Source organism: Neophocaena asiaeorientalis, unplaced genomic scaffold, assembly GCF_003031525.2.
Source record: "Neophocaena asiaeorientalis asiaeorientalis breed wild unplaced genomic scaffold, Neophocaena_asiaeorientalis_V1.1 scaffold474, whole genome shotgun sequence".
Taxonomy (NCBI): domain Eukaryota; kingdom Metazoa; phylum Chordata; class Mammalia; order Artiodactyla; family Phocoenidae; genus Neophocaena; species Neophocaena asiaeorientalis.
In genome coordinates this window covers 186,156-209,671 of record NW_020175391.1, presented here as the reverse complement: position 1 = coordinate 209,671, position 23,516 = coordinate 186,156, and the positions used below count along the sequence as shown (strand labels likewise).

Here is a 23,516-nt window from a genome sequence, read left to right as displayed (position 1 = left end):
TCCTTGAAAAAAGCGTCCCAGTTCAAATAAATTCCTGCAATTTGCATATTGCTCTCTCTCTCCTGAGGATAACAGTGTAGGTTAACTTGTTAGAGACAGTTGTGGAGGTTGGAAAGGAAGGATAGGGCAGAATATCTATTTGCGTTTAGAGAAACAGTTCCACAGACCAAACATTAAGAAATACTGGCTTAAAGTGTTATTTTAAAAGTAATTTTGCACCCTTTCTTTTCCTGCTTTGTCTTGTTTAAACTGTGAATGATTCTGACACTAAAATCTCCCCCATCCTGTTGCCTTTTATTTTGCCATGTTGGACTTATTTCATGACTACTAGAAACATTTCAGTAATTTGCTCTTATATTGATAAATAGGTCCAATGTTTTCTATGACATTTAGCCATTTACTTGTTTGGTCTGGATTCCCTTTGATCTCATATTTTAATGTCTATCTAGTTCCCACTGGAATGAATGAGAATATCCAATTAGCCTACATTGTTTTCATTGGAAGGTAGGGAGTTCTTTTTAACTCCTCTAATCTTTGTTTCTACAGGCCTGTCATCTTTACTTCAGAGTGTTACTGGGAACCCAGTTCCATCCAGCGAAGCTGCATCCCAGAGCACTTCGGCTTCCCCTGCCAACACCACAGTCTCTAGCATAAAAGGAAGAAATCTACCCTCCAATACCCAATCCTTTATTCCGAAAAGCTTTAGCTATTCCCCTAATTCATCAACTTCTGAAGTCTCTTCAACTTCAGCCAGCAAGGCCTCAATTGGGCAAAGCCCAGGGCTCCCCAGCTCTACTTTCAAGCTACCATCCAACACTCTGGGGTTTACAGGTACCCACAATACTAGCCCTGCTGCCCCACCTACTGAAGTTGCCATGTGCCAATCTTCAGAGATCTCCAAGCCAAAGCTGGAGTCAGAGTCCACCTCCCCAAGCCTGGAAATGAAGATCCACAACTTCTTAAAAGGTAATCCTGGTTTCAGTGGCTTAAACTTAAACATCCCAATCCTGAGCAGTTTGGGATCCAGTGCCCCAGCAGAAAGCCATCCCTCAGACTTCCAGCGTGGCCCTACTAGCACATCAATCGACAACATTGATGGAACCCCTGTGCGGGATGAACGGAGTGGGACACCCACCCAGGATGAGATGATGGACAAGCCCACATCCAGCAGTGTAGATACCATGTCCCTGCTTTCTAAGATCATTAGCCCTGGTTCCTCAACACCCAGCAGCACAAGATCACCACCCCCTGGGAGAGAGGAAAGCTATCCTCGAGAGCTCTCCAATTCTGTATCTACATATCGACCCTTTGGCCTGGGCAGTGAATCACCCTATAAGCAGCCTTCTGATGGAATGGAGAGACCATCTTCCCTGATGGACTCTTCACAGGAGAAATTCTATCCAGATACTTCTTTCCAGGAAGATGAAGATTACCGAGATTTTGAGTATTCAGGGCCTCCACCCTCTGCCATGATGAACCTAGAGAAGAAACCAGCCAAATCTATCCTGAAATCAAGCAAGCTTTCTGATACCACCGAGTACCAGCCCATCTTGTCCAGTTACAGCCACAGGGGCCAAGAATTTGGGGTAAAGTCTGCCTTCCCTCCATCTGTAAGGGCCCTCCTGGACTCTAGTGAGAACTGTGACCGTCTCTCGTCTTCCCCTGGGCTTTTTGGTGCCTTCAGCATAAGAGGGAATGAACCTGGGTCTGACCGGTCACCATCACCGAGTAAGAATGATTCATTTTTCACCCCTGACTCCAACCACAATAACTTGTCTCAGTCTACCACTGGGCATCTCAGTTTGCCACAGAAGCAGTACCCAGACTCTCCTCACCCAGTTCCACATCGTTCCCTTTTCTCTCCGCAGAATACCCTTGCTGCTCCCACGGGCCACCCACCCACGTCAGGCGTGGAGAAAGTCCTGGCCTCCACCATTTCCACCACATCGACGATTGAGTTTAAGAATATGCTTAAAAATGCCTCGCGAAAGCCCTCAGATGATAAACATTTTGGCCAGGCCCCCAGCAAGGGCACTTCAAGTGATGGTGTCAGTCTCTCAAACCTCTCCCAGCCCAGCTTGACAGCCAGTGATCAGCAGCAGCAAGAAGAGCACTACCGCATAGAGACCCGAGTCTCCTCCTCCTGCTTAGACTTGCCTGATAGTACGGAAGAAAAGGGGGCCCCTATAGAGACCTTGGGTTATCATAATGCATCCAATAGGAGGATGTCAGGGGAGCCAATACAGACTGTAGAGTCCATCCGAGTTCCTGGGAAGGGAAATAGAGGACATGGGCGTGAGGCTTCAAGGGTGGGTTGGTTTGATCTGAGCACCTCAGGCAGCTCTTTTGACAATGGCCCCTCAAGTGCCTCTGAGTTGGCATCCCTTGGGGGTGGGGGCAGCGGAGGCCTCACTGGCTTTAAAACAGCACCATACAAAGAACGAGCACCCCAATTTCAGGAAAGTGTCGGCAGCTTTCGTTCCAACAGTTTCAACTCAACATTTGAGCATCATCTCCCCCCGTCCCCATTGGAACATGGGACACCCTTCCAGAGAGAGCCAGTGGGGCCATCATCTGCCCCACCTGCCCCTCCTAAGGATCATGGTGGTATCTTCTCTCGAGATGCACCCACTCATCTACCCTCTGTGGATCTTTCGAACCCCTTCACAAAGGAGGCAGCCCTGGCCCATGCTGCCCCACCTCCTCCTGGAGAGCACAGCGGAGTTCCTTTCCCCACCCCACCCCCTCCTCCGCCCCCTGGGGAACATAGCAGCAGTGGCGGGAGTGGCGTCCCTTTCTCCACTCCTCCTCCTCCTCCACCTCCTGTTGACCACTCTGGGGTTGTACCCTTCCCGAACCCACCACTGGCAGAGCACGGAGTGGCGGGGGCTGTGGCAGTATTTCCCAAGGACCATAGTTCCCTCCTTCAGGGGACCCTGGCTGATCATTTTGGGGTGCTCCCAGGACCCAGGGACCATGGGGGCCCCACCCAACGGGACCTCAACGGCCCTGGCCTTAACCGTGTACGCGAGAGCCTGAGCCTACCCTCCCTTTCTCTGGAGCACTTGGGCCCAGCCCATGGAGGAGGAGGTGGGGGAGGCAGCAGCAACAGCAGCGGCCCCCCCTTGGGTCCCTCACACAGAGACGCCATCAGCCGGAGTGGTATGATCTTGCGGAGTCCCCGGCCAGACTTCCGGCCTAGGGAACCTTTTCTCAGCAGAGACCCTTTTCACAGTTTAAAGAGACCCAGGCCACCTTTCGCTAGGGGCCCTCCGTTCTTTGCACCAAAACGCCCATTCTTCCCTCCCAGGTACTGATGGAAACTAAGGGAAAGGCATTTTGAACAGTCTAGAGAGAATTGGAAGTAGGAGTTTGGTTTATTATTGTTGTTTTTGTTTGTTTTCCCTCCTTTGATTTATTTTTTCTTTTTTTTATTATGACAGAGGACCTCCCTTCCAAATTAAAAAGTCCCATGTGCATATGCCCACATTTCACTATTCCATCCAGTCCTGCCTCCCACTGCACTTATACCCACCTTCTCCAACTTGTTTGTATTTTAAGGGGGTGGGGGGCAAAGAAACACAACCAAAGCCACTTCATTTGGCTGGGGGTTTGAGGGGTGGGGAGGAAAACAGCTCGTATCTTACCCCATCTATGGAAGAGTATTATTACATTTGAAATAAAACTTCCATCAGTACAGATAATAACATGTGCAATGTTGGGATGTTATTTTGGGCTTGGCATGTCAAAAGTAGTCAGTGGAAGGATTCCTGTCCCCTTCTCTCTCCAGCTCCGTTACTGCTGTAACCAGTGTGGCTCTCTTCCCTGTATGCTCTGTGGCCTGCTGACAGCCAGGAGATGTTGCAGGGGAGAAATGTGGGAGACCTGGGACCTGTCAAGTTGTTTTGTTCTGCTTTGTTTTGTTTTTAAAGGCATGTTGCAGTTGAGTTCTTTACCTCTCTCCTAAAATCTAAAGCTTCTTTTTTTTTCCTTCTTTTTTTTTCCTCTTCTAAAGTACTATCAGGCAGTAACTTTGAGGAGATACGGACCTCATTTTATCCTAGTAAAAAATTTTCCTCTTTATACTTGGAGGGAAAGAAAGGGGGCTGGATATAATTTAAAGGTTAAAATAAGGAGTAGCTACAATATAGAGAGCTAGAGAAAGGAACTGTTAAATGGTGTGTTGTGACCTGCCCATCTGTCATAAACAAGGAAACATTTCTGAGGTAGTTTCACACATCTTGCACCAACCTCTTTCTTCCTGCTTTTCTTTCTTGACTATTTCCTCCCTCAGTTTTCATTTCTGCTTTAGCCAGAGAGAGTCACTACAGTTGACAATTGATATGAAGGTGTAACTGAAATGTTATCAAATATTATCCCTGTATTTTTTAATAAGTACACATTTTTACCATGGTGCCTCCCTAACGTAAGTGGCATTTGTTGGTAGTTTTCAGCAAAAGTTAACTACAAGGGAAAGGGAAATATTTGTCTTTATCTTTCTTTTCCCCTTGACCTAGTCCTGTATTCACCCCTCTTCTTGGTATTTCGAAGGAGGAAGTTCAGTAGCATCTTTTTTTATATTATACCTCTTTAGATCTGTCTTAGTGACAAGTGGGTATTCTTATATGTATCTTTACAGAGAAACAGGAGGACCCGATAAATTCAAATTTACCCCACTCTACAGATAGCAGCCTGTCACATTTCAAGGCTCAATCCTTAACCTCACCTCCCACTCTCAATAGAAAATAATGTTTCTGCCCTTAGTCATTTTCCACGAGAAAGGAATGCTTTTCTTGTCCCTGAACTGAAAGGCTTCTTATTTGTATTTCTACAACTAGTACTGGGAAAAGGACAATCACTGCATTCTGAGTGTTTATATCTTTATATCTAGGGACACTGAAAGGCAAATGTTGCTTTACTACTCTTTTTTATTTAGTGTCTTACCCCAAGGTACACACTGGTCATCTCCAGCCAGATGAGTAAAAAAAAAGGAAATTCTAGCAAGTTTCATATTTTCTTCCAAGTTAGTATAGGAGTAACTGTAGGAAGTATGGGGATTGCTCTGGATTCCTCCAGCGAAATATTAAAGATGGGAGAGAGTGGGCAGTGTAGTGACAGAAGATGATTATTTGTCTCAAAAGAAACTTGCTTTTCAGATAAAGAGCGTTTCAGATAAAGAGCAGCTTAAACCAGGTGTGCATCATAGTTTGGGAGTTTTTGTGTAATTTATTCCATATTATTTATTTGGGCTCGTCATGTTTTCTTTGGTTAGGATCCTGCAAGTCATTCATCTTCCTAATGCGTTTCTGGTTTTAAGCCAACTGTTCTTTCTTTCTTTGACTTTCTCAAGCCTCTCTGTCCTGTAGCTTCCCCCCGCCGCCCCCCCCCGCAAAAATGCATGATACCATGACCTTGTAAGTGGGGTGGGGTATATAGTGTAGCAAAGCAAAGAAACAGTACAGTTATATCGAGTCCTAAGACATTTGTTTAGAGAAAAGTATAAGAGAGTGTGAAGATGGGGGTGGGGGGAGGGAAAGGGAGAGTTCTCTCTGACTCGAAACTGGGATAGGTTTTTTCTTCCTTTGCAGAAAAGTGGGATGTTTTTTTATTCTAGAATAAAAGAATGTGAATTCTTTTTGCTGCTCTCGTTTAAGCTAAAAGTAGTGTTTACTTGAAAAGGCTCTCTGACCATTTGATTTTATCAGAAAATGCGGGGTTGTCAAGACAGTGGCTTCCTGAATGTTGGGGCAGGGCTATTGTCCTCAAAAGCATGATAGCTAATCCATGAAAGAAGGACCTTGTTGTACAGTTTAAAAGATGGACTTTTAAGGGTTGGTTTTTTTGTGGAGTGTTTTTTTTTTTTTTTTTAAGCCACAAAATCCTCAGTGCATTTGTTTCAAGATGGAAGTGAGGATTTGTATGTGACTTGTCAGCTGTTGTTAACTTTAAGGAAATCTGTCTACAGCAGTAAATGAAGACAACAATGTATATATGTGATATAGTGAAACAAAAAAGACAATTCTGGTATTCATAACATGAAACAAAGGGGTTTTATTCTTTCTTTGTCTGTGATTTAAAACTCCGTGCCCATGCTCTGACTTTTGTATTTCAACCTGAGTTTAAAAAATAAACAAGATTTTTTTAAAGAAAGCATAGCATAGTGTATCTTGGCAAGGACATGATTCATATGCAAGCAGAATATGTGAAGTTGTTACTAACGTCCTTGGTGCTCACTGTAAAATCACAGACAGAGAATCAGTGGGTGGGGGCCATGAATACACTGGTACCACTTAAAACACAGTGATACAGTGTCAGAAATTGAGTCCTTGAGTATTTTGTAAGAGTTTACTCTTCAGTCAGCTTAGATGAAACCTGTCTCCCTGCTCCCCTCTGCCCTCCCAAAAGTTGAGAATAAACAGAATTTGGTTTGTTTCCAGGGAGGGTAAAATGATAAGAGAATAGGCCTTTTATCCTTTCCGATCCCAGGAGTACAATGTTTGTGATATATATGGTACAGCAAACCTATCTAGATAATGTGAATATGCTAAACTTCTAATCGCAAAATATTCACTATCAATCCTGAAGTTACTGGTTCATGCAGAATTAAGCTTCAGCTGTTATTGTTTTGAAGCCGCTGTAAATTACTGCTTTTTCCCCTTTTTTTCTTCCCCTCCTCCCCCTCCCCCCTTTTTTCGAATGGGCTGGGGTGCCTGTTAAGATTAAAATTAGATATGTTGGATTGATATTCTCACGTGTTCAGTGTGGAAAACAAAACAAGTACATGCTTTAGAGGCAACAACAATGAAATCCTTTTGAAATGTGTATTAATATCATTTAATAAAATAACTAGTTCTAAAGGTTTGACATTTTTCTTTGAGATCTGGGGCTTTGACCAAGGGCCCCTGGCTTCTCTGGTGAGTGCAAATAGGAGGGAACTTCTCCAGGAGTTGAAACCGCTGCTTTGTGGAACAGGCCTATGGTTGGAAAGACCTAAATTTTCTCCAGCAAAGACCCTACATGACTGTCCAGGGCTGAAGGTGAAACCAGCTACAGAATGCAGGAAGAAAAGCCTGGATATATCTCTGAAGATACAATTGTATTGGCTTTTTGGTCTAAGAGTGCATGGAGGGTAGAGGGGCTGGTGTATGTGCCTGCACGGTTCTAAGGCAAACACAGATGCCACAGACCACCCATCTCATCCCTTCCTTGTGACCACTTGCCCTTTCCTCTCTTCCAGTCATTCCTCTTTTTTTTTTTTAATCTCTTTGCCCCCAAAATTGTTTTTGTTTCCTGTTTAATAAAGTATGGTTTCCTTTGTTGTGTGGTTGACTTTTCCCCTCTCGCACTGATCTTTTCCAACTGTCGTGCCCTTTGACTTCTGCACTCAGTGTCACTGAAGGCAGTCTGAGCCTCTTGAGAGATCTTTATGGCCTTGTGGTTTTCTCTTTGATCCTTTATGAAATTCAATTTTGAAAGGGATGATGGGTGGGGTGAGATCAAGATGTTCAGGGAATGGTTGGTAATGAAGTGGGTATACTGTATGGATGATAACTTGTGTTATGTCTTCAAAAAGTTGTACAGTCGTGAGCGAAGAAGCATTTTTAAAGCAAACATAAAATTGGGGTAGTGGTGATAGGGATCCTTCTGGTCAATTCTTTGCCCACATCTGCCCTTCTTGCATATTGACAGTCTGTCATACAGAAGCTACACTCAACCCCTCTCTTTTGCCCCATCCCTTTTTCATAACCCAGTGAGGCTTAATAAATCGAATGTTGGCTTAAGGTTTAAAGAGAGTTGCTGCGTGTAGACCAGGCGGGGTCACTGGCAGGGTAGAATGCTCTAAATAGCAGCCTTGAATACGTGAAGCTACAGATGTGTCACCAGACACTTTGGAAATAGCCTAGGAACACACCCAGCAGGTAGGGTGTACCACTATGCCAGCTGCTTCTGGAATCTGGCTCACCCTTACTTCCTGGTCCCCAGTTGGGACCTTGATTTGCCCTCCTGATTCCTGTCTCCACCCCAAGGAAGCAACAGCTTTTAGAATTCCTCATCGGCCTTTCTGAGCATGTTGAAAATACATAACTTCCCCAAAATTGTTCTATTTAAGCCAATATGGTATAGAAGGAATGAGTTACCCCCTCATGTATGTAGACAGAATAACATAAACACTATCTGAATGGGTTTTAGGGTATTGAGGCGTTTCTCATACTTGTTTATGAGTAACTGTACGGACAAGTCGGCTGCTGTTCACAATTGCTGAGTAATAACTCATTGAGTCTGCACAGACAAAGCTGCAAGAGGGATACCCACAAGTGAGATGGCTCCTAAGTAAAAATCCTGTTCTCCCCCCACGTAGAAGTAGAAAGAAGCACATAATGCCTTAAAGGAAAGGAGCAAGTGCAATGTAGAATTAAATATCAATTTCTGACGAACTGCTGGGGGAGGACAGAAGAAACCTTTAATGCTTAGTTACAAGTTTGAGGGGAAGGGGATAAGGAGGCTGAGATCTATCTAGAAACTGATATTACAGTTACCTTACGGTTCTATTTTATTTTTTTCCTGTCCTTTCCCTTTGTTATCACTGTGGCAAGAGTCAAACGTTGAGAACACAGATATGGGTGGAGGGGCTAGTGAGCAGTGCCAACAGAGAGAACAAATACAGGCTGCAGTTTGTGTCTGACTTAAAAGGGTGTTGGCTAAACCAGTACACCCTGGATCTGCTGAGGTTCCTAGCAAATTAGATGTTCCAACCACATTACCTCCTTTCCCTTCCCCATTGGATCCCCTTCTTTTTGAGAATTAAGTCCTTTGCAACATAATTTGTGGGAAGGAGATAAGACTTGAAACTTCCTACGTTTTTTTTCTTGGAGTATTTCAGTTGGAATGGGTAGAAAGAAGACGGGCAGCATCCAGGAGGAAAGCATTCTGTTTTCTCCTCCCCTGGCTAGGAATCCTTTGCATCCACATGAGGCAATACTTAAGGTCCCATTTTCTAGGTAGCCAATCATTGTCAAAGGCAGTAGAGATTAATGAAGTATTAATTTGAAGTCTTGGTTTTTCGGGTAGTGGGCCATTAGTTGTATGTAATCTTCCGTAGATGTAGCTAGGGCCTTCTTTCAGAGTACTTTGCTCTTTGCTTTTGTTTTTTGGGTTTTTTTACTTCAGTATCAAACAAGTTGGCACTGACTCCTGTGTTTGGGAGACTTCATATTTTTCCGTTGGTCTTGACCTGACCAACCAGGGTCATTTAAAAGGCAGGGTGGAGGTGGCTGTTTCCTTGTTTCTCAGGCTGAAGAAATGTCTTGGGAAAGGGAAATGTTAGTAGAGATATTTAGGTGAGCCAAAGGTTTTGTCTTCAAAGTTCAATTTATCCCCATGCTCTGGGTAGGAAGCTTCCCCCTCTTGATTTATTCAGCAAACTTGGCTGGACTTTCTCTTTGTAGCATCTTTAAAGCAAAGTTAAAGTTTGGCTGTGTCCTAGATCTTCATTACTAAGGAAAAAAAAAATTTTTTTTAACCTAAACTCCCCACAGTACCTACTGTAGGCTTAACCACTTGGCTAGTTCTTTGGGCCTCAAAAGCATTTGGTGGCAATGATGTAAACCTTTCTTTATGTATTTTACCTTCTTACATTTCTCTCTTTTACCTCCAATATCTTTTAAAATTTCTTTGGTGCAGGGAAATTTTGCTTCTAAAAACTAAGATTTGGAGGTAATGTGTTGATCCTGATAACAAGTGGGAAATGTACTTTACCTTCAATGGAGAGAATTCTTACAAATAGTTTAACGTTATAAAAACAATACCTCCTCAACCAAAGCTTTAGCTAACAGGATGTCTATTCTAAAAGAGGAGTAAAGCTGAGAATTTCCCAAAATTAAGGGTCTAGTATACCCTTTACTGAGGATTCCCTTTTCCCTAGACTTCTGTGAAGTCTTCTGCCATTATTTCCTAAACTCTTCTTTTTCCTTAACCTTAGTGTGGTAGAGGATATTTGGTAAGATGCCTCTTTGCCTCTTTTCTTGGCTTTTTATTGGACCTTTTTCTCCACCGTATATTAAAGACCTCTTAGGCCCCAAAGGCTCCTAGAAGTGTACCCTGGAGAGACAAAAAGCTGTGCTACCAAACATGATGCATTATGATTATCCTGGTCCCTGAGAGATAGCATAGCATGGCAGAACACAGGCCTTGGTTTCAGATGGACTGCAGCTTGACTTGTCTGAGAATCATTTTCAATGTTTTAAAGGGAGCGTAAGAAGAGCTACTACTTGTCGGGGTTCTAGGAGTTAAATGAGATAGTGAAGCATGGTACTTGGCACATAGTAAAAGTCCGAGGCTGAGACATGCTAGTCATAGATCAAAATCACTGTGAAGGACCAGTGCTTAATGCGTTGGCCTTAGCTAGCTTGCTTTTTGCCTGCTTGCTTGCTGGCTTGCTTGCCACACAGGGAGGAATGGAATAACTTGACATCCCTTCCTCCCTCCCTCCACTGCAAAACAGGTTACATAGGTGATGATACAGTGGTCGATTGATTGGCACCTCCTGAGCAGTCAGCTCAGTGCATTGCACACAGTAAGCAGTCAGTAAATGTTTGAGGGATGAGTGCCGGGAGCTACCATAACTGTAATCTACTTATTCCACCATCCCTCTACTATCCTTACAAAGTAGAATGATTGAAGAAGGTGTGTATCAGTATATGAATACTTTGGACTTCCGAGTCAGTACAGTGATTGGTGTATTCTTAAGTCAATAATTATTTATTGAGCAGCTACCAATTTGTTGCCTTCAATGTAACACTCCCCTGTCCCTTTTGGTGCAGAGCCATGGGTAAAGTTTGTCTCACTTTCTGAATGCCATTTAAAAATTCTCCCTACCTTCTCCCAACCACACACACACACACACAAGTAATCTTCCTCTTCCACAGTCTTGTTTATTTCTTTTTGTATTTCAGGGTGTGTAACATACCAGAAGATGGAGCCAAGATCCAGGGTGGTGCCTGTGACTCAGATCAACTGCTGCCTCTCTCAGAACCTCTGGAAACTTAGATTAAACATCTTTCTCTGACAGCTTTTCCTCCACAATCCTTGATAACATCACCATTGGAAACTTGAGAACCAACTCCATCCAGCCCCACCCCCAGGTGAGGGGACTAATGGGAATTACTGAGAACCTCACAGCTGTCCCCAAATCCATTTCCCCTCATACTTTACTACATATCTGGTTGTGTTTCAATTTTTATTGTGTAAAACAAATCAAATATACCTAGTACTGTGTTCTGGATATAGCAGGGAGAGGGAAGAGAAGGGATAAAGGAAGTTGAGAGCTAGGATGGGAATGAGTGGCAAAGGTCTTGTGTAGGAAGCAGAGAGCTAAGATTCTAGGGTCAGGCACTTCTTTCTGAAGTGAAGAGGGAGTTGCATTGGAGTAAACTCTATTACCCGAGAAAGTCTGGTGTGGTAGAAGAATACAAGATGTGGATTCAGAATCCAGTGTCAGAGCTTACTGTTTGGCCTTAAACCACTTACCTTCTCTGACCTTAAATTCCTCATCTTTAAGATTAAGAGGTTTCTAAGGTCCCTATTTAAGCACGATGAGTATGAAGGGACTCCAAGGAGTGCCCTCTGCAGAGTTTTCGCTCTAGCCCCAAAGCGGTTATATTCATTTGTTCTCATAGCTTGTAGCTATTGTTGCCCATTACTGTGTACCATGCAGTATATTAGGCGAGTTACATAAAATTAACCTCAACAATTCAGAATGATAACTATTATTATTCCCATTTTATAGATAAGAAAATGGAAGCTTATTAGAAATTAATTTATCCAAAATTACATAGCGATCCAGGATTTACACTAGGTCTGCCTTGTCCCAAAGTCTATGCTTTTACCTGTTACCTACCTGCCAGTGGAGACTACGTAAAAGAAAACTTAGTGGTTAAAAGAAAATAACTATCCTTTCTAATCTGTTTTTCTCCCGCTCGCACTCTGGAGAATTTTCCTGCCTCTGCCCTCAAAGCCGCAGGATATCTTATTGCTACTTTGGTCTGAAACTGCAGGTCTCTGGAATTGCCCATATGTGTAACAGTTTAGGTCTTCCGGTCAGCCGGAACCAGCCGCAACTCTGCTCTCGCTGTGTGGGGTGTACCTCTTCGGAGTTCCTGGAGGTGGTCCCAGACTGGAGTGGCAGCTGTAATAACCAATAGGCATGGACATTGTTGGGCCGGAAGCCAATGAGGAATCTGGCGATGGAGAAGCGGCGATCATTTATTTGAGGATGTAGGACGGGTCTGAAGGAAAATGGGGCTGTGTCAGACGTGGCGGCGGCTTCGGATCCCAGGGTTACAAGCCTGCGGGCTGCACATGGTGCGTGAGGTACCCAAAGATTCCGAACCACATTGGACCCAGCCCAGCGGAACCCCAAAGTGTAGGCTCTCAACCCAGCCTGACCCCCTCTACGTCCCGCCCTGCGTCTCCAGACCCGGCTACTCTAGCCCTTAGATGCGCCATCTTTTTCCTAGGGTCAGCAGCCTGCGGGGCCTAGGGCTCCCAGCCTAGGACCCGTTATCACCCAGTCCTTTTAAAGACTAGGGATTAGGACCACGGCCACATAAATGTTCTAATTTCCCACTGTCCCCAATCCCAAGAAGGAATGGTGGGACATGTGTTACCTCCTAACATCTTTCCCTCCAGGCAGCTGTGCCGACCCCTCCACACTGGTTGGTAGAGCGGCTTGGCCTTTTTGAGGAGCTATGGACTGCTCAGGTAAAGAGGTTAGCAAGCCTGGCACAGAAGGAACACCGGACTATCAAGATATCACTTCCTGGAGGCCAGAAAGTGGATGCTGTGGCATGGAACACAACCCCTTACCAACTAGCCCAGCAGATCAGGTATCAGGCCCATTCTGTACCTACCAGGATAATCCTTCTATCTCTGTACTTTCTCGATTTGAGCAGGGAAAGAGCTCTGTATGCTTATTCCATTCCCATCAAGACAGCTTTTCCTGCTGATCCCTTTTTATCTGCATTAGTTTCATAGTCTCTGCCCTTACTCTATCATGCTTGTGGGAAAACAACGATAGGTTCTGTTGCTCTGGTAACACATTTCCCCTTTCAAGTTTGGAGTTGCTAAGAGATTAGTCCCTCTCTACCCCTTTGGATGGTAACCTTGTTTTTCTCTTTTTCCCCATCCCCCACTGCTGAAGTTCTAAACTGGCCGATACTGCAGTGGCTGCTCAAGTGAATGGAGAACCTTATGATCTGGAGCGGCCCTTAGAGACAGATTCTGACCTCAGATTTCTGACATTCGATTCTGCAGAGGGGAAAGCAGTAAGTTTCTTCCTTATCAGGGATACAGTGGCTACTAAACGAAGAGATGTTTAAGTGGGCACTTCTAGCATTTATTTCTTTTGCCTCAGTTTCTCCATTTGCAGTTGGGAGGGAGGCCTACCGCAGATTGCTTGTCTTGAGTATTCCTGACTAAGCTGGAAACTTAGGGTGAAAGTTTTTTCTTAGCCTGGGTCTGTTAAGCAGTGATCATTGTGCTAGTGAAAGGGAGAGATATAAAGTTGAAAATAGAGGATAATATGCCACGTTAGCCCTCCAACTCTTGAGACATGCATTATAAGTCATCTCTAGCATGTATTTAATTTTAATGTGGCTTGCACAACCGAGCACATCACCTGGCCTCCTCTCCACCTTTTCATGTCAGCTTGGATGGCATGAAAACTGACTAGCCTCCTACTGCGCTCTAGAACCGGAAGCACTGAGGAGGGAGGCTTACTCTCTTCTGTGTGTTGCCTCTAGTGGCCTTCTTTCTTTTCTATTCAGTTGTTTTTGTTTTCATTTTACTTTTTACTATTTAGTGGTCACCCCAAAGTCAGGTTCCCCATTTTGTGATAGTTATTCATACTAGTTTCATGCCAGCTTCTCTGAGGAGAGGATCCGAGAGCTAGGGGCTAAAGGAGAAGGTTATGAACTCATGAACTCCTTTCTTGTGAACCCAGGTATTCTGGCACTCCAGTACCCATGTCCTCGGGGCAGCAGCTGAACAACTTCTAGGTGCTGTCCTCTGTCAAGGTCCAAGCACAGGATGTGGCTTTTACCATGATTTCTTCCTTGGAAAGGAACGGTGAGTAGTGCAAGGAAGGAGGAGAGTGATTCTGGGGTGGTTTCTTTTTCAAAGATTTCACCATATTTTACTTTATTTTTCTGTTTTTTTGAGCTATAGTTGATAAATAAAACTGTAATATAAAGTGTACACATGGTGATTTGATGCATGTATACATTGTGAAAGGATTCCCACATCGAGTTAATTATCGCATGCTTTTTTGTGTGTGTGTGAGAATGCTTAAGATGGGCTCTTAGCAAATTTGACTTATGCAATACAGAATTTATCGACTATAGTCACCATGCTATACATTAGTTTTTCAGACCTTATTCATCTTATAACTGAAAGTTTGTACCTCTTTCCTGGGGTGTTTTCTGAGGCCTTTTTCTGGGGCCTCAGGCATGTTCAGTTTGGAGGAGAAAGAAAGCTAGGGGCAGGTCCCTCCATGCCTCAGTTGTGACATAGGTACCACTTTCTCCACTAGTCCATGTCTTTCCTTTTCTAAATCTGCTTGAAACTTACCTTCTCTAGCTTTTATGAATTCTTCAACTTTTACTTCATCCCTCATTACTGTTGCTCTAGTTTTCTTTATCCAGATTGCCTGCACACAACATTTAATTTCGTACAGAGAGCTTTTGCTCCAGCTGTAAACTTTGTACCTGATTTCCTATTTGTTTTCCCCTAGTCTGTTTGTCTTTGCCAATAATTTTAGATGTTTTTGGAAGGCAGGATTTCATCCCATGGCCAACACCCAGGTGATGCTCCTTAGAGGATGGAAGCCAACCAACCCTCATCTTTCCAGGACAATCAAGGGCTCAGAGCTGCCTGCTTTGGAACGGATTTGTCAGGAACTTGCAGCTGCTGCTCAACCCTTCCGGAGACTAGAGGCTTCCCAGGATCAGCTTCGGCAGCTCTTCAAGGTGGAGTGGAGACACACAAGTTTAGGAGGATAATCTAGAGACGTGAGGGAAGGAGTGGCTCTCTCTCAGGACTTATTCGTGGGAATAATGACTTGTCTTCACTCTTCCCTTCTTCCAGGATAACCCCTTTAAGCTTCACCTGATCGAGGAGAAAGTGACAGGTCCAACGGCAACAGTATATGGGTGAGAGCTGTCAAGATTGAGGAAAACAGGGAGAGGTGGGGATGCACTAAAGAAGGCCAGAAATGGGATAAGGGAAAGAAGATAGAAGGTAATCTGTTGCTCCCAAAAAAGAAATGGGAATTGATTTTTATCTCCCATTGCTTTCTCTGTGGAATAGTTCTTTATGTCTCTTTCTGTCAGCTAAACACCCTAGAGGGAGAATCCTAGAAGCTCAAGAATCTGGAAATCACTAACTGGCCCCTTCTTTCTCCCAGGTGTGGTATGTTGGTTGATCTGTGCAGAGGCCCCCACCTTCGTCATACTGGACAGATTGGAGGCCTGAAGCTGCTATCGGTCAGTTGTGAGGGCTGGGTTAGGTTGAGATTACTGTTTTCCCTGGAGTGAGCTGGGGAATGGGAAGGTGATCCTCTCTGTCAGCCCCTTTTCTGCTCTGATAGCTAAGGGGGGCAATCCAGAAATAGAAACTTTGTCCCTGCCTTTTAGAAATCCCCATCTGATGACAGATACTGGACACCCTGTCAGGGCCCAGAAGCCGATTCCGAGTCCATAGTCAGACATTAGCACTAAGGGAGATGGCGAGGGAGGGCATGAACAGGCTGGACACGGTCATGTAGGGAAGGCTCCTGTGGAGAGAGCCAGTGTGGAACACCATTTGACAGGCACAGAGAGAATACTCTTAAGTCAAAGGCCTGCCCTTTCTGAAAATATTGCTCCTGGGCAAGGTGAGCTATTAGTTGGAATAGGAGCAGAGAGAGAGGGGAGGGGCAGTTGTGCAGAGCAAAAAGCCCTGGACTGAAAACCTAGGCATCTGCTCTTAGTCCTGTCTCTGCCACTGATGAAGTATACGGCCTTGGGTAAATCTCCTTACCTGTTTTCCCCATCTATAAAATGAAGCTGTTGATTCCTGTCCTACCAGTAAATCCACATCATAGAGACAAAACCAACTAACGCAAGAGAAAGTGTTTGAGGAAAAGTTAAAAGTGCTATAAAATGCAGGCTGTTTCTTATTAGTACTATACAATTGTTCAAGGAAAGAACAAGCAGAGGCATTTGAATTTCATGGATCCAGGAACAGGACCTAGTGTGGGAGACTGAGTTTTCTAGCAGCTGTATGGGAGATTGATAAGGGGATGGATAGACTAATATTTGACCAGAACTTAGGGTTACTTTCCTGAGCAGTCATTGATTAGAAGGGAAATGAACAAAGTACACGGGTGCTGGTAGGGCAGTGGTAGTGAGAATGGGGACAAAAAGAGGTGGCAGGGTAGGGTTAGAATTCAGCAGGACATATGTAGAAATCAAGGCTCAGGCACCTCCGGGGTGGTATACGTGGCAGGGGGTGTCTGGAGGATGGCGGGGGCCATCCTCCTGGTGGTGATGGTGGGAAAAGTAGACAGAGAGAGATGAGATGGGATCGTTGTCATACCTGTGATGCTTATGCTCAGAGTATCATATGAGGATTGAAAGAGGGGTTGTCCTCATCTTTCCCTTTGACTCCCTTTGTCCTCCCACAGAACTCATCATCCTTATGGAGGTTTTCTGGCACCCCAGAGACACTGCAGAGAGTGTCAGGGATTTCCTTCCCCACTGCAGAGGAGCTGAGGGCCTGGGAAGAGTGGAGGGAGGAAGCAGAGTTACGGGACCACCGGCGCATTGGGAAGGTACAGAGACTGGGAAAATGGGGGCGGTGATGATGAGGGTTGGAGAGAGATGAAGGAACCTGACTGTGAAGTTGAGAGCAGATTCGGAATCCCGCAGACTGAGCAGCTTGGTCAGTTATCTCTTCTGGGTTCCCAAGCCCCCGCTTCCCCGTTGAAGTGACTGTTGCTGTTCCCGACTCCAGGAACAGGAGCTCTTCTTCTTCCATGAACTGAGCCCCGGGAGCTGCTTCTTCCTGCCTCGAGGGACAAGGGTGTATAATGTACTCGTGGCTTTTATCAGGGTAAGGAGGACCCATGTTCAGGGGAAGGAAGACTGGGAAGGGACTGAGGGCCTAGAAGAAGCCATGTGTTAAAAGAGGGGGATTAGATAGAAGTTTAAACATAAATATTGTAAAGTGCTAGTGACTTTTATCAAGGGCCTAGAAACGTGTGGTCTACAGTGAGGAGCATAGTGAGGGAGGATGGTGCTTACTAGGTTGTAGCTGTGTTCAGCATGACCTGAGAGCCCAGAAGAATCACACAGCTGCCATCCTGCTTCCTCTCCCCCTAGTCACTCTGGCCTTCCATGTCTGTACCCTCCTCTCTAGGCCGAGTACACCCGCCGTGGTTTCTCAGAAGTGAAAACCCCCACGTTGTTTTCTACGAAACTCTGGGAACTGTCAGGGCACTGGGAGCATTACCGGGAAGACATGTTTGCCCTGCAGCCCCCAGGCTCTGACAGCCATGCCGGCTCCCAGAGTGACCACTCTACCAGCCATCCCACAGGCACGCTTGCCCTCAAGCCCATGAACTGCCCTGCGCACTGGTGAGCTGGGATCCAGGAGACCTGGGTCCTCCCAGGGCTAGGGCTAGGCACCTGGTTACTAAGTACTAAGTTGTAGAAAACTTGGAATCGTATTGGAACACTTGATTTGAGTCTTGAATCTGCCCTCTAGCTCCCTGTGTGAATTTGGAAAAATCATTGCACCTCCCTAAGCCTCAGTCTCCTCATGTGTAATATCAAGGGTTTGGAGTTGCTGTCTAAGGTTCTTCTTTCAGTTCAGTGCCTGTCACGGAACAGGGGCACAGTAAGTGATGTCTGTTATTGTTGTTACTGAGATTCACTTTTGAACCAGGCAGGGCCCAGATTGTGATGAGTGGGATTGACAGGACTCAGGCATGCTGAGGCTGGAGAGCGCGTTAGCTGATGGTGCAGAGAAGGGAAGCAAGCAGCCTGGGTGGAGGAGAAGGCTTCAGGGGCTAGTTTTCCCTGTGGCCCTGACTCCTCCCCACCCCAACCTCAGCCTGATGTTCGCCCACCGGCCCAGATCCTGGCGAGAGCTGCCCCTGCGACTGGCCGACTTCGGGGCCTTGCACCGGGCCGAGGCCTCTGGCAGTCTGGGGGGACTGACCCGGCTGCGGCGCTTCCAGCAAGATGACGCTCACATCTTCTGTGCACCCGATCAGGTGGCTCTTCCCCAGCTCCACCAAAGCATTTCTAAGCCGCCTTTCATTCTCCTTGTGAACTGCCAACATTCCTGACTCTCAGTTGCCCTCTTTATATACGATAATTTAGCTACATTCTATCGCAACCTTTCCTTTATGTTTTTGCCCTCTTTTCCCCAAACTACCACCACCCCAGAGCTCTAGCTAGCACACAGCTCATCTGCCCTTATTCCCCCAGCTGGAAGCAGAGATCCGAGGCTGTCTTGATTTCCTCCGCTCTGTCTACACTGTCCTTGGGTTCTCCTTCAGCTTGGCACTGTCTACCCGGCCATCTGGCTTCCTGGGAGAGTCTTGCCTTTGGGACCAGGCTGAGCAGGTGAGCAGGTGGTAGGGAAGCAGAGGCAGATAAACCAGTCTCTGATGGAAGGAGAGGGGAGATGGGAATCAGGGTCCCTGGTAGAGACGTATGCTGAGAGGGTCACTGTTGGGGACTAGAGGGATCTGTTGCTCATAAAGTTTAAGATGACATATTCCTCTCTTGTATCCTTTCCTCTAAAGGTCCTTCAACAGGCCCTAGAAGAATTTGGAGAACCCTGGGACCTCAACCCTGGAGATGGTGCCTTCTATGGGCCTAAGGTAAGCTGGGGACCATGGTTAGAGTCTTATTTATTCCTTTTTTTGTTTTGTTTTATTAACTGTTTAATAGATACGAAGGAATGTTTTTAAATTTGTGTAAGATATAAAGAAGGGCAGTACATCTCCTGCTCTCATGGAACTTAGGTCTGGTGAAGGCTCTGAGAGGTAAATAGGGTGTTTCAGCACCGTGGGATCAGTGCTGTGTAGGTACTAAGGGGGCACGTTACTCAGGAGGGTCAGGAAAGGCTTCCCATAGGAATCTCTTTCCAATCTGAAAGGTAATCGTTGGCCAAGTAAAAAGGTGCTTCAGGAGGGAATGTTGGGGGCTTCCCTGGTGGCGCAGTGGTTGAGAGTCCGCCTGCTGATGCAGGGGACACGGGTTCGTGCCCCGGTCCAGGAAGATCCCACATGCCGCGGAGCGGCTGGGCCCGTGAGCCACAGCCACCGGGCCTGCGCGTCCAGAGCCTGTGCTCCGCAACGGGAGAGGCCACAACAGTGAGAGGCCCGCGTACAGAAAAAAAAAAAGGAGGGAACGTTGTAGGCAGAGGCTGGGGCGAAGAGTAAAAATTCACATGGCAAGTTGGAAGAGGTGAAAGAAGTCGGGGAAAAAGGACTGTAAAGTGTCTGCTGGATTTAGTGAAAAGGCTGTTAGGTTTTGAGGGTCCATTTTTCAGTAAAGTGGGGACTAGACGTGGAGTCAGAAGTGAATGAATGAACCTAACACTTCCAAGAACATTGGCTCTTATAAAGGCAAAGGAGAGTAGCTGGCAGATCCAAAGAGATGTTGATGAAGGGAGAGACTTGAGAATTTTTAAATGCCGTGATGAGAGGGAGCCTGTTTGGGTCAGGGAGAAGTTGAAGTTGTAGAAGGGGTTTCAGTAGAGGAAAGTTTCTGGGGAGTCTTGAGGGTTGGGATCCAGAACGCTTCACAGAAAGAAGCACCTGTGCTGTTGTTTAGGGGGTAGAAGGAGAGGCTTGGGGGTAGGTGCCAGGATATTTATAGGTGTGGTGACAGAAGTTGAGACATTTTCCCATCTCATGATACCAACTATCAGAATTCTCCATGAGATGGGAGGCAGGATCATTTGCTGAGATAGGAGTGGAGAATAGGAGAGTTGTCAGTGCGGGGGTTGAAGATGGGAAGAGAGGAGAAAGCTTGAAAATCCTTGAGGAGAGCAGGATGCAGAGCTGATTAGGGCAGCCAGAGGATTGCAGGCAGCAGCACGGGTTCAATTGAGGTTCACAACAGCGACTTGCATCAGTTGCTGTGCTTGCTTCTGTGTTGTGTGTGGCGTGTTGGGCAGCACTGGGCACTTCTGTTCCAGGGCCAAGGAGGTGGGATGCTAGGGTGCCACCAGGGTGGGGTTTTGTCATGTGGATGTGACAGAAGAACAGTGATACCAGGGAACCAGGGAGAGTGGTTACAGCTGCATGGGGAAAGAAACGGGTGGGAGAGGCTGAGAGGCCTGTGAATGGGAAGAAAAATGAAGAGTTAAGGAGCCGAGAGATTGAAGAGCCATTAATAGGAATAATTGTCAGAGCTGGAAGGACAAGAGATAGTAATCAGAGCAGGTGTCTGATGGACTGTTTCAGAGGTGCAGCCATTCTGGGCGATGACAACATGAAGGATGTAGCCATAGTGTGGGCACGGATGAAGGTCTCTGAGATGAGGAACTCAGGGAATTGAGAGGCCAGGGTGAGGATGGGCCATTCATGTGAATGTTGATGCTCCCTGATAATACACCACTATTAAGTGGAAAGAGCCACCGCCAGAGTCTGCAGCACGATGCAGCTGGGTGACACGTCTCTCCACACAACCTGGGATGTGGCTAGGTAGAAGGGGGGGCACGCATAATGGAGGATACTGGTTCTGGTTTCTTTCATGTCCTCCCTTCTGTCTCCTCCAGATTGACGTGCACCTCCGCGATGCCCTGGGTCGGCCCCATCAGTGTGGGACAATCCAGCTTGACTTCCAGCTGCCCCTGAGATTTGACCTCCAGTACAAGGGGTACAGAACCTTGTCCTGTCCCCTTTTCCCTTGGCCCGTGGAATAGGTAGAGAACAACTTCCCTTTCTGCCTTTGACCCTAAAAACTAAACCACATCCTCCACACCCTCCCTTGCCAGGGCTGAAGATTCTTGGAAACTGGAAGGTGATCTTGGGTGCACATTGTGTGACACTTTTCCATTCCATCCACCCCCCCTCCCCTTTCCCTCCAAGGCAGGCGGGGGCCCTGGAGCGTCCAGTCCTCATTCATCGAGCAGTGCTAGGTTCTGTGGAAAGGATGTTGGGAGTGCTGGCGGAAAGCTGCGGGGGAAAATGGTGAGACCTCTGACTCCCGATTCCTGTTCTGGCCCTCAAGCCAGGTAGTGCATGCTCCACATCCTGGCTCCCTTCCGACTCCACTTCTGTTTCCTTCTAGAATCTGCTCCCTGCATCCACACTTGGGGTCTGAGCCAGGATAAATAATTTGCCTTCCTCTGTTCTCTCAATCAGGCCACTATGGCTGTCACCATTCCAGGTGGTGGTCATACCTGTGGGAACTGAGCAAGAGGAATATGCCAGGGAGGTGAGGAGTTGGGGGTGAGGATGGGGACGAGCAGTGGGTAGCAGAGGCCACATGGGGTAATGAAAGGGGCACGGCACTTGGAATCACAAGACTGCACTCAAATTAATAAATGTTGAATGCTGACAACAGAGCACTTGGCACAAAAGGGGGCTTGGAGAAATGTTTGTTTTATTTTTCCTTTCTAGAGAGAAGTAAGGATATGGACAGTACTAGAGTCGAGCAGCTGGTTGGGTAGAGTGGTGTCTAGAAACAGGCAGAGTCCAGGGAGGCCTGGCTCCAGGAGGAGGCCGACAAGGAGGCTGTGGGGCTGGGGAGAGGCCTCAGTGTAGAGAGTGAGGAGAGTTTGTCCCTGAGAACTGGAGAGCCTTGAGGCAAAGGAAGGAGGGGCAGATGGGGGAGCTTGGGGAAAACTGGCATCAGACTGTTCTAGCTCCTCAGCCTTCTGTTAAATCAGGTTCCTGTCAATGATCCTCTACCCCAGGCACAGCGGAGCCTGCAAGCTGCAGGACTGGTTGGCGACCTGGATGCTGACTCCGGACTGACCCTCGGCCGGAGGATCCGCCGGGCTCAGCTTGCCCACTACAATTTTCAGTTCGGTGAGACCGGGTTAGCACAGCCCTCAGAGCCTTGCACTCTTCCACTCGGCCTGTATGTTGTTCTTCCCTGTCTACTACGTTTGGTCATCCGCGTATTTGGGTAAATTGCAGCTCATTACCTGAGCTGGGCAGGAGCCAGGATTCAGAACTCCTGAGCCATTTGGACTCCAGGCTCCTTCACCCCCTGACCAGCACCTCTGACCCTCAGAACAGTTTTCTTCTGACCCCCGCCCTAGCTCTTGGTGTCTGTTAGTAATTAGCCAAGGGAGCATCAGAAAGGAACAGGAAGGGTTAATAAGGTGTTAATTAGTTAGCTTTGCTTATTCTAGACCTAGATAGAGTCAGCCCTAAGGGATGAGGAGAAAGGCCTTAAGAAAAATAGTCTAGGCCTACCTTGCTCCTTTTTTTCATTTTCCAGGGTTCAGAGCTCTGTCTTGAAGGCAAGGAGTAGGTACGTCTCAGCCAGATTACCTGGTTCTCTAGTTTTACACATCCACTCATCCTGCCAGCCTTGGAGCAAGCTGCCCATGATCCCTTGGACTTGCACGTGTGTCATCCACCCTGCCACCCTCCCCTTTCTCTAAAGTACACACACACACACACACACACACACACACGCCTGCGTGTGTGTGCGCGCGCGCGCGCTGTCTCTCTCTCTCTCTCTCTCTCTCTGGATCTGCTTCTTGATCTGTTTGTCTTTCTTTGGCTGACCCTACTATCTCTGACCCCTGGGATCCTGAGTGGAAGTGATAAGGCATGTAAGAGAACGTCTGGAATATTTCTGTATCTCCTCAGGATGACCAGGGAACTGGAGAGCAAGAGATAGCTAAATATATCCTTTCCCGGAACCATGTCTGAGCTCTGCTCTTCCTAAAGATTTCGGTCTCTTAAATTTCTGCATAGCAAAAGGAGATATCCTCTGGATAAATTTGCCCTGAGATTCGCAAACCTCCCCTCTTTCTGCAGTGGTTGGCCAGAAAGAGCAGAGTAAGAGAACAGTGAACGTTCGGACTCGAGATAATCGTCGACTTGGGGAACGAGACTTGGTCGAGGCTATACAGCGGCTACTGGAGCTACAGAACACCAGGGTCCCAAATGCTGAAGAAATTTTCTGACCTTTTGTGTACAGATGTGGCAAAGACCTGTAGGAGCTATCAGGCCCCCTTAACACGGAGGGGCCCAACCTAACTGACAAGAGTCTGAAGTCCCCCAGACCCCTCAGAACTCGTGTGGAGGCATGAATCTGCTCTCATGAAAAGAGATTTGGTCTGGGGGAAGCTGTAGCTGTTTGGATGTGAGGAGAGTGAAACTAAAAATAATAAACTTGAAGCTACTGGGAATGTGTCTTCATCTCTGACTCCTGGTGGGGACATAAAAGGGAGTTTGACTCTGTCTCCCACTCTTTTGTCCTAGGGGGTTGGGG

At 46.6% G+C, this 23,516-nt stretch overlaps 2 protein-coding genes across 10 annotated transcripts in view; both read left to right on the top strand.

Moving 5' to 3' along the window:
- The window catches only part of RPRD2 (regulation of nuclear pre-mRNA domain containing 2), an 81,895-nt gene extending 74,636 nt beyond the window's left edge, over nucleotides 1-7,259 (top strand). The window contains exons 10-11 of one of the 4 annotated variants that reach the window (XM_024765788.1): nucleotides 547-1,728; nucleotides 1,869-1,957. In XM_024765788.1, the coding sequence (XP_024621556.1) occupies nucleotides 547-1,728; nucleotides 1,869-1,957 (1,271 nt within the window). Of the gene's footprint in view, nucleotides 1-546 lie in introns of all 4 variants that reach the window. The other 3 variants (XM_024765786.1, XM_024765785.1, XM_024765787.1) reach the window with 3 other exon arrangements.
- A 3,704-nt stretch (nucleotides 7,260-10,963) lies between these two features.
- On the top strand, nucleotides 10,964-23,433 carry TARS2 (threonyl-tRNA synthetase 2, mitochondrial). 6 transcript variants are annotated; one of them, XM_024765799.1, is made up of 19 exons: nucleotides 10,964-11,141; nucleotides 12,083-12,360; nucleotides 12,688-12,884; nucleotides 13,199-13,322; nucleotides 14,000-14,124; nucleotides 14,906-15,023; nucleotides 15,142-15,206; nucleotides 15,461-15,539; nucleotides 16,721-16,867; nucleotides 17,050-17,148; nucleotides 17,455-17,672; nucleotides 18,151-18,313; nucleotides 18,531-18,668; nucleotides 18,851-18,928; nucleotides 20,836-20,936; nucleotides 21,149-21,250; nucleotides 21,425-21,497; nucleotides 21,979-22,093; nucleotides 23,060-23,433. In XM_024765799.1, the coding sequence occupies exons 2-19, from the start codon at nucleotides 12,295-12,297 to the stop codon at nucleotides 23,206-23,208; spliced, it is 2,157 nt and encodes a 718-aa protein (XP_024621567.1). In that variant the 5' UTR covers nucleotides 10,964-11,141; nucleotides 12,083-12,294; the 3' UTR covers nucleotides 23,209-23,433. The 6 variants fall into 6 exon arrangements, 5 of the variants coding, with proteins under 5 accessions (XP_024621567.1, XP_024621566.1, XP_024621569.1 ...); XM_024765798.1 differs by having other exon boundaries at nucleotides 12,054-12,360; XM_024765801.1 differs by lacking the exon at nucleotides 10,964-11,141 and adding an exon at nucleotides 22,512-22,544 and having other exon boundaries at nucleotides 12,044-12,360; nucleotides 23,060-23,163.
- Nucleotides 23,434-23,516: the final 83 nt, after the last annotated feature.

What these genes read in the sequence shown, in the direction of transcription:
- TARS2 (XM_024765799.1), top strand. Translation starts at nt 12,295, where the DNA reads ATGGGGCTGTGTCAGACGTGGCGGCGGCTTCGGATCCCAGGGTTACAA. An exon ending in ATGAACTGCCCTGCGCACTG is followed by an intron (nt 17,673 to 18,150) that starts GTGAGCTGGGAT and finishes CCCCAACCTCAG; the next exon opens with CCTGATGTTCGCCCACCGGC. An exon ending in AAGAGGAATATGCCAGGGAG is followed by an intron (nt 21,498 to 21,978) that starts GTGAGGAGTTGG and finishes CCTCTACCCCAG; the next exon opens with GCACAGCGGAGCCTGCAAGC.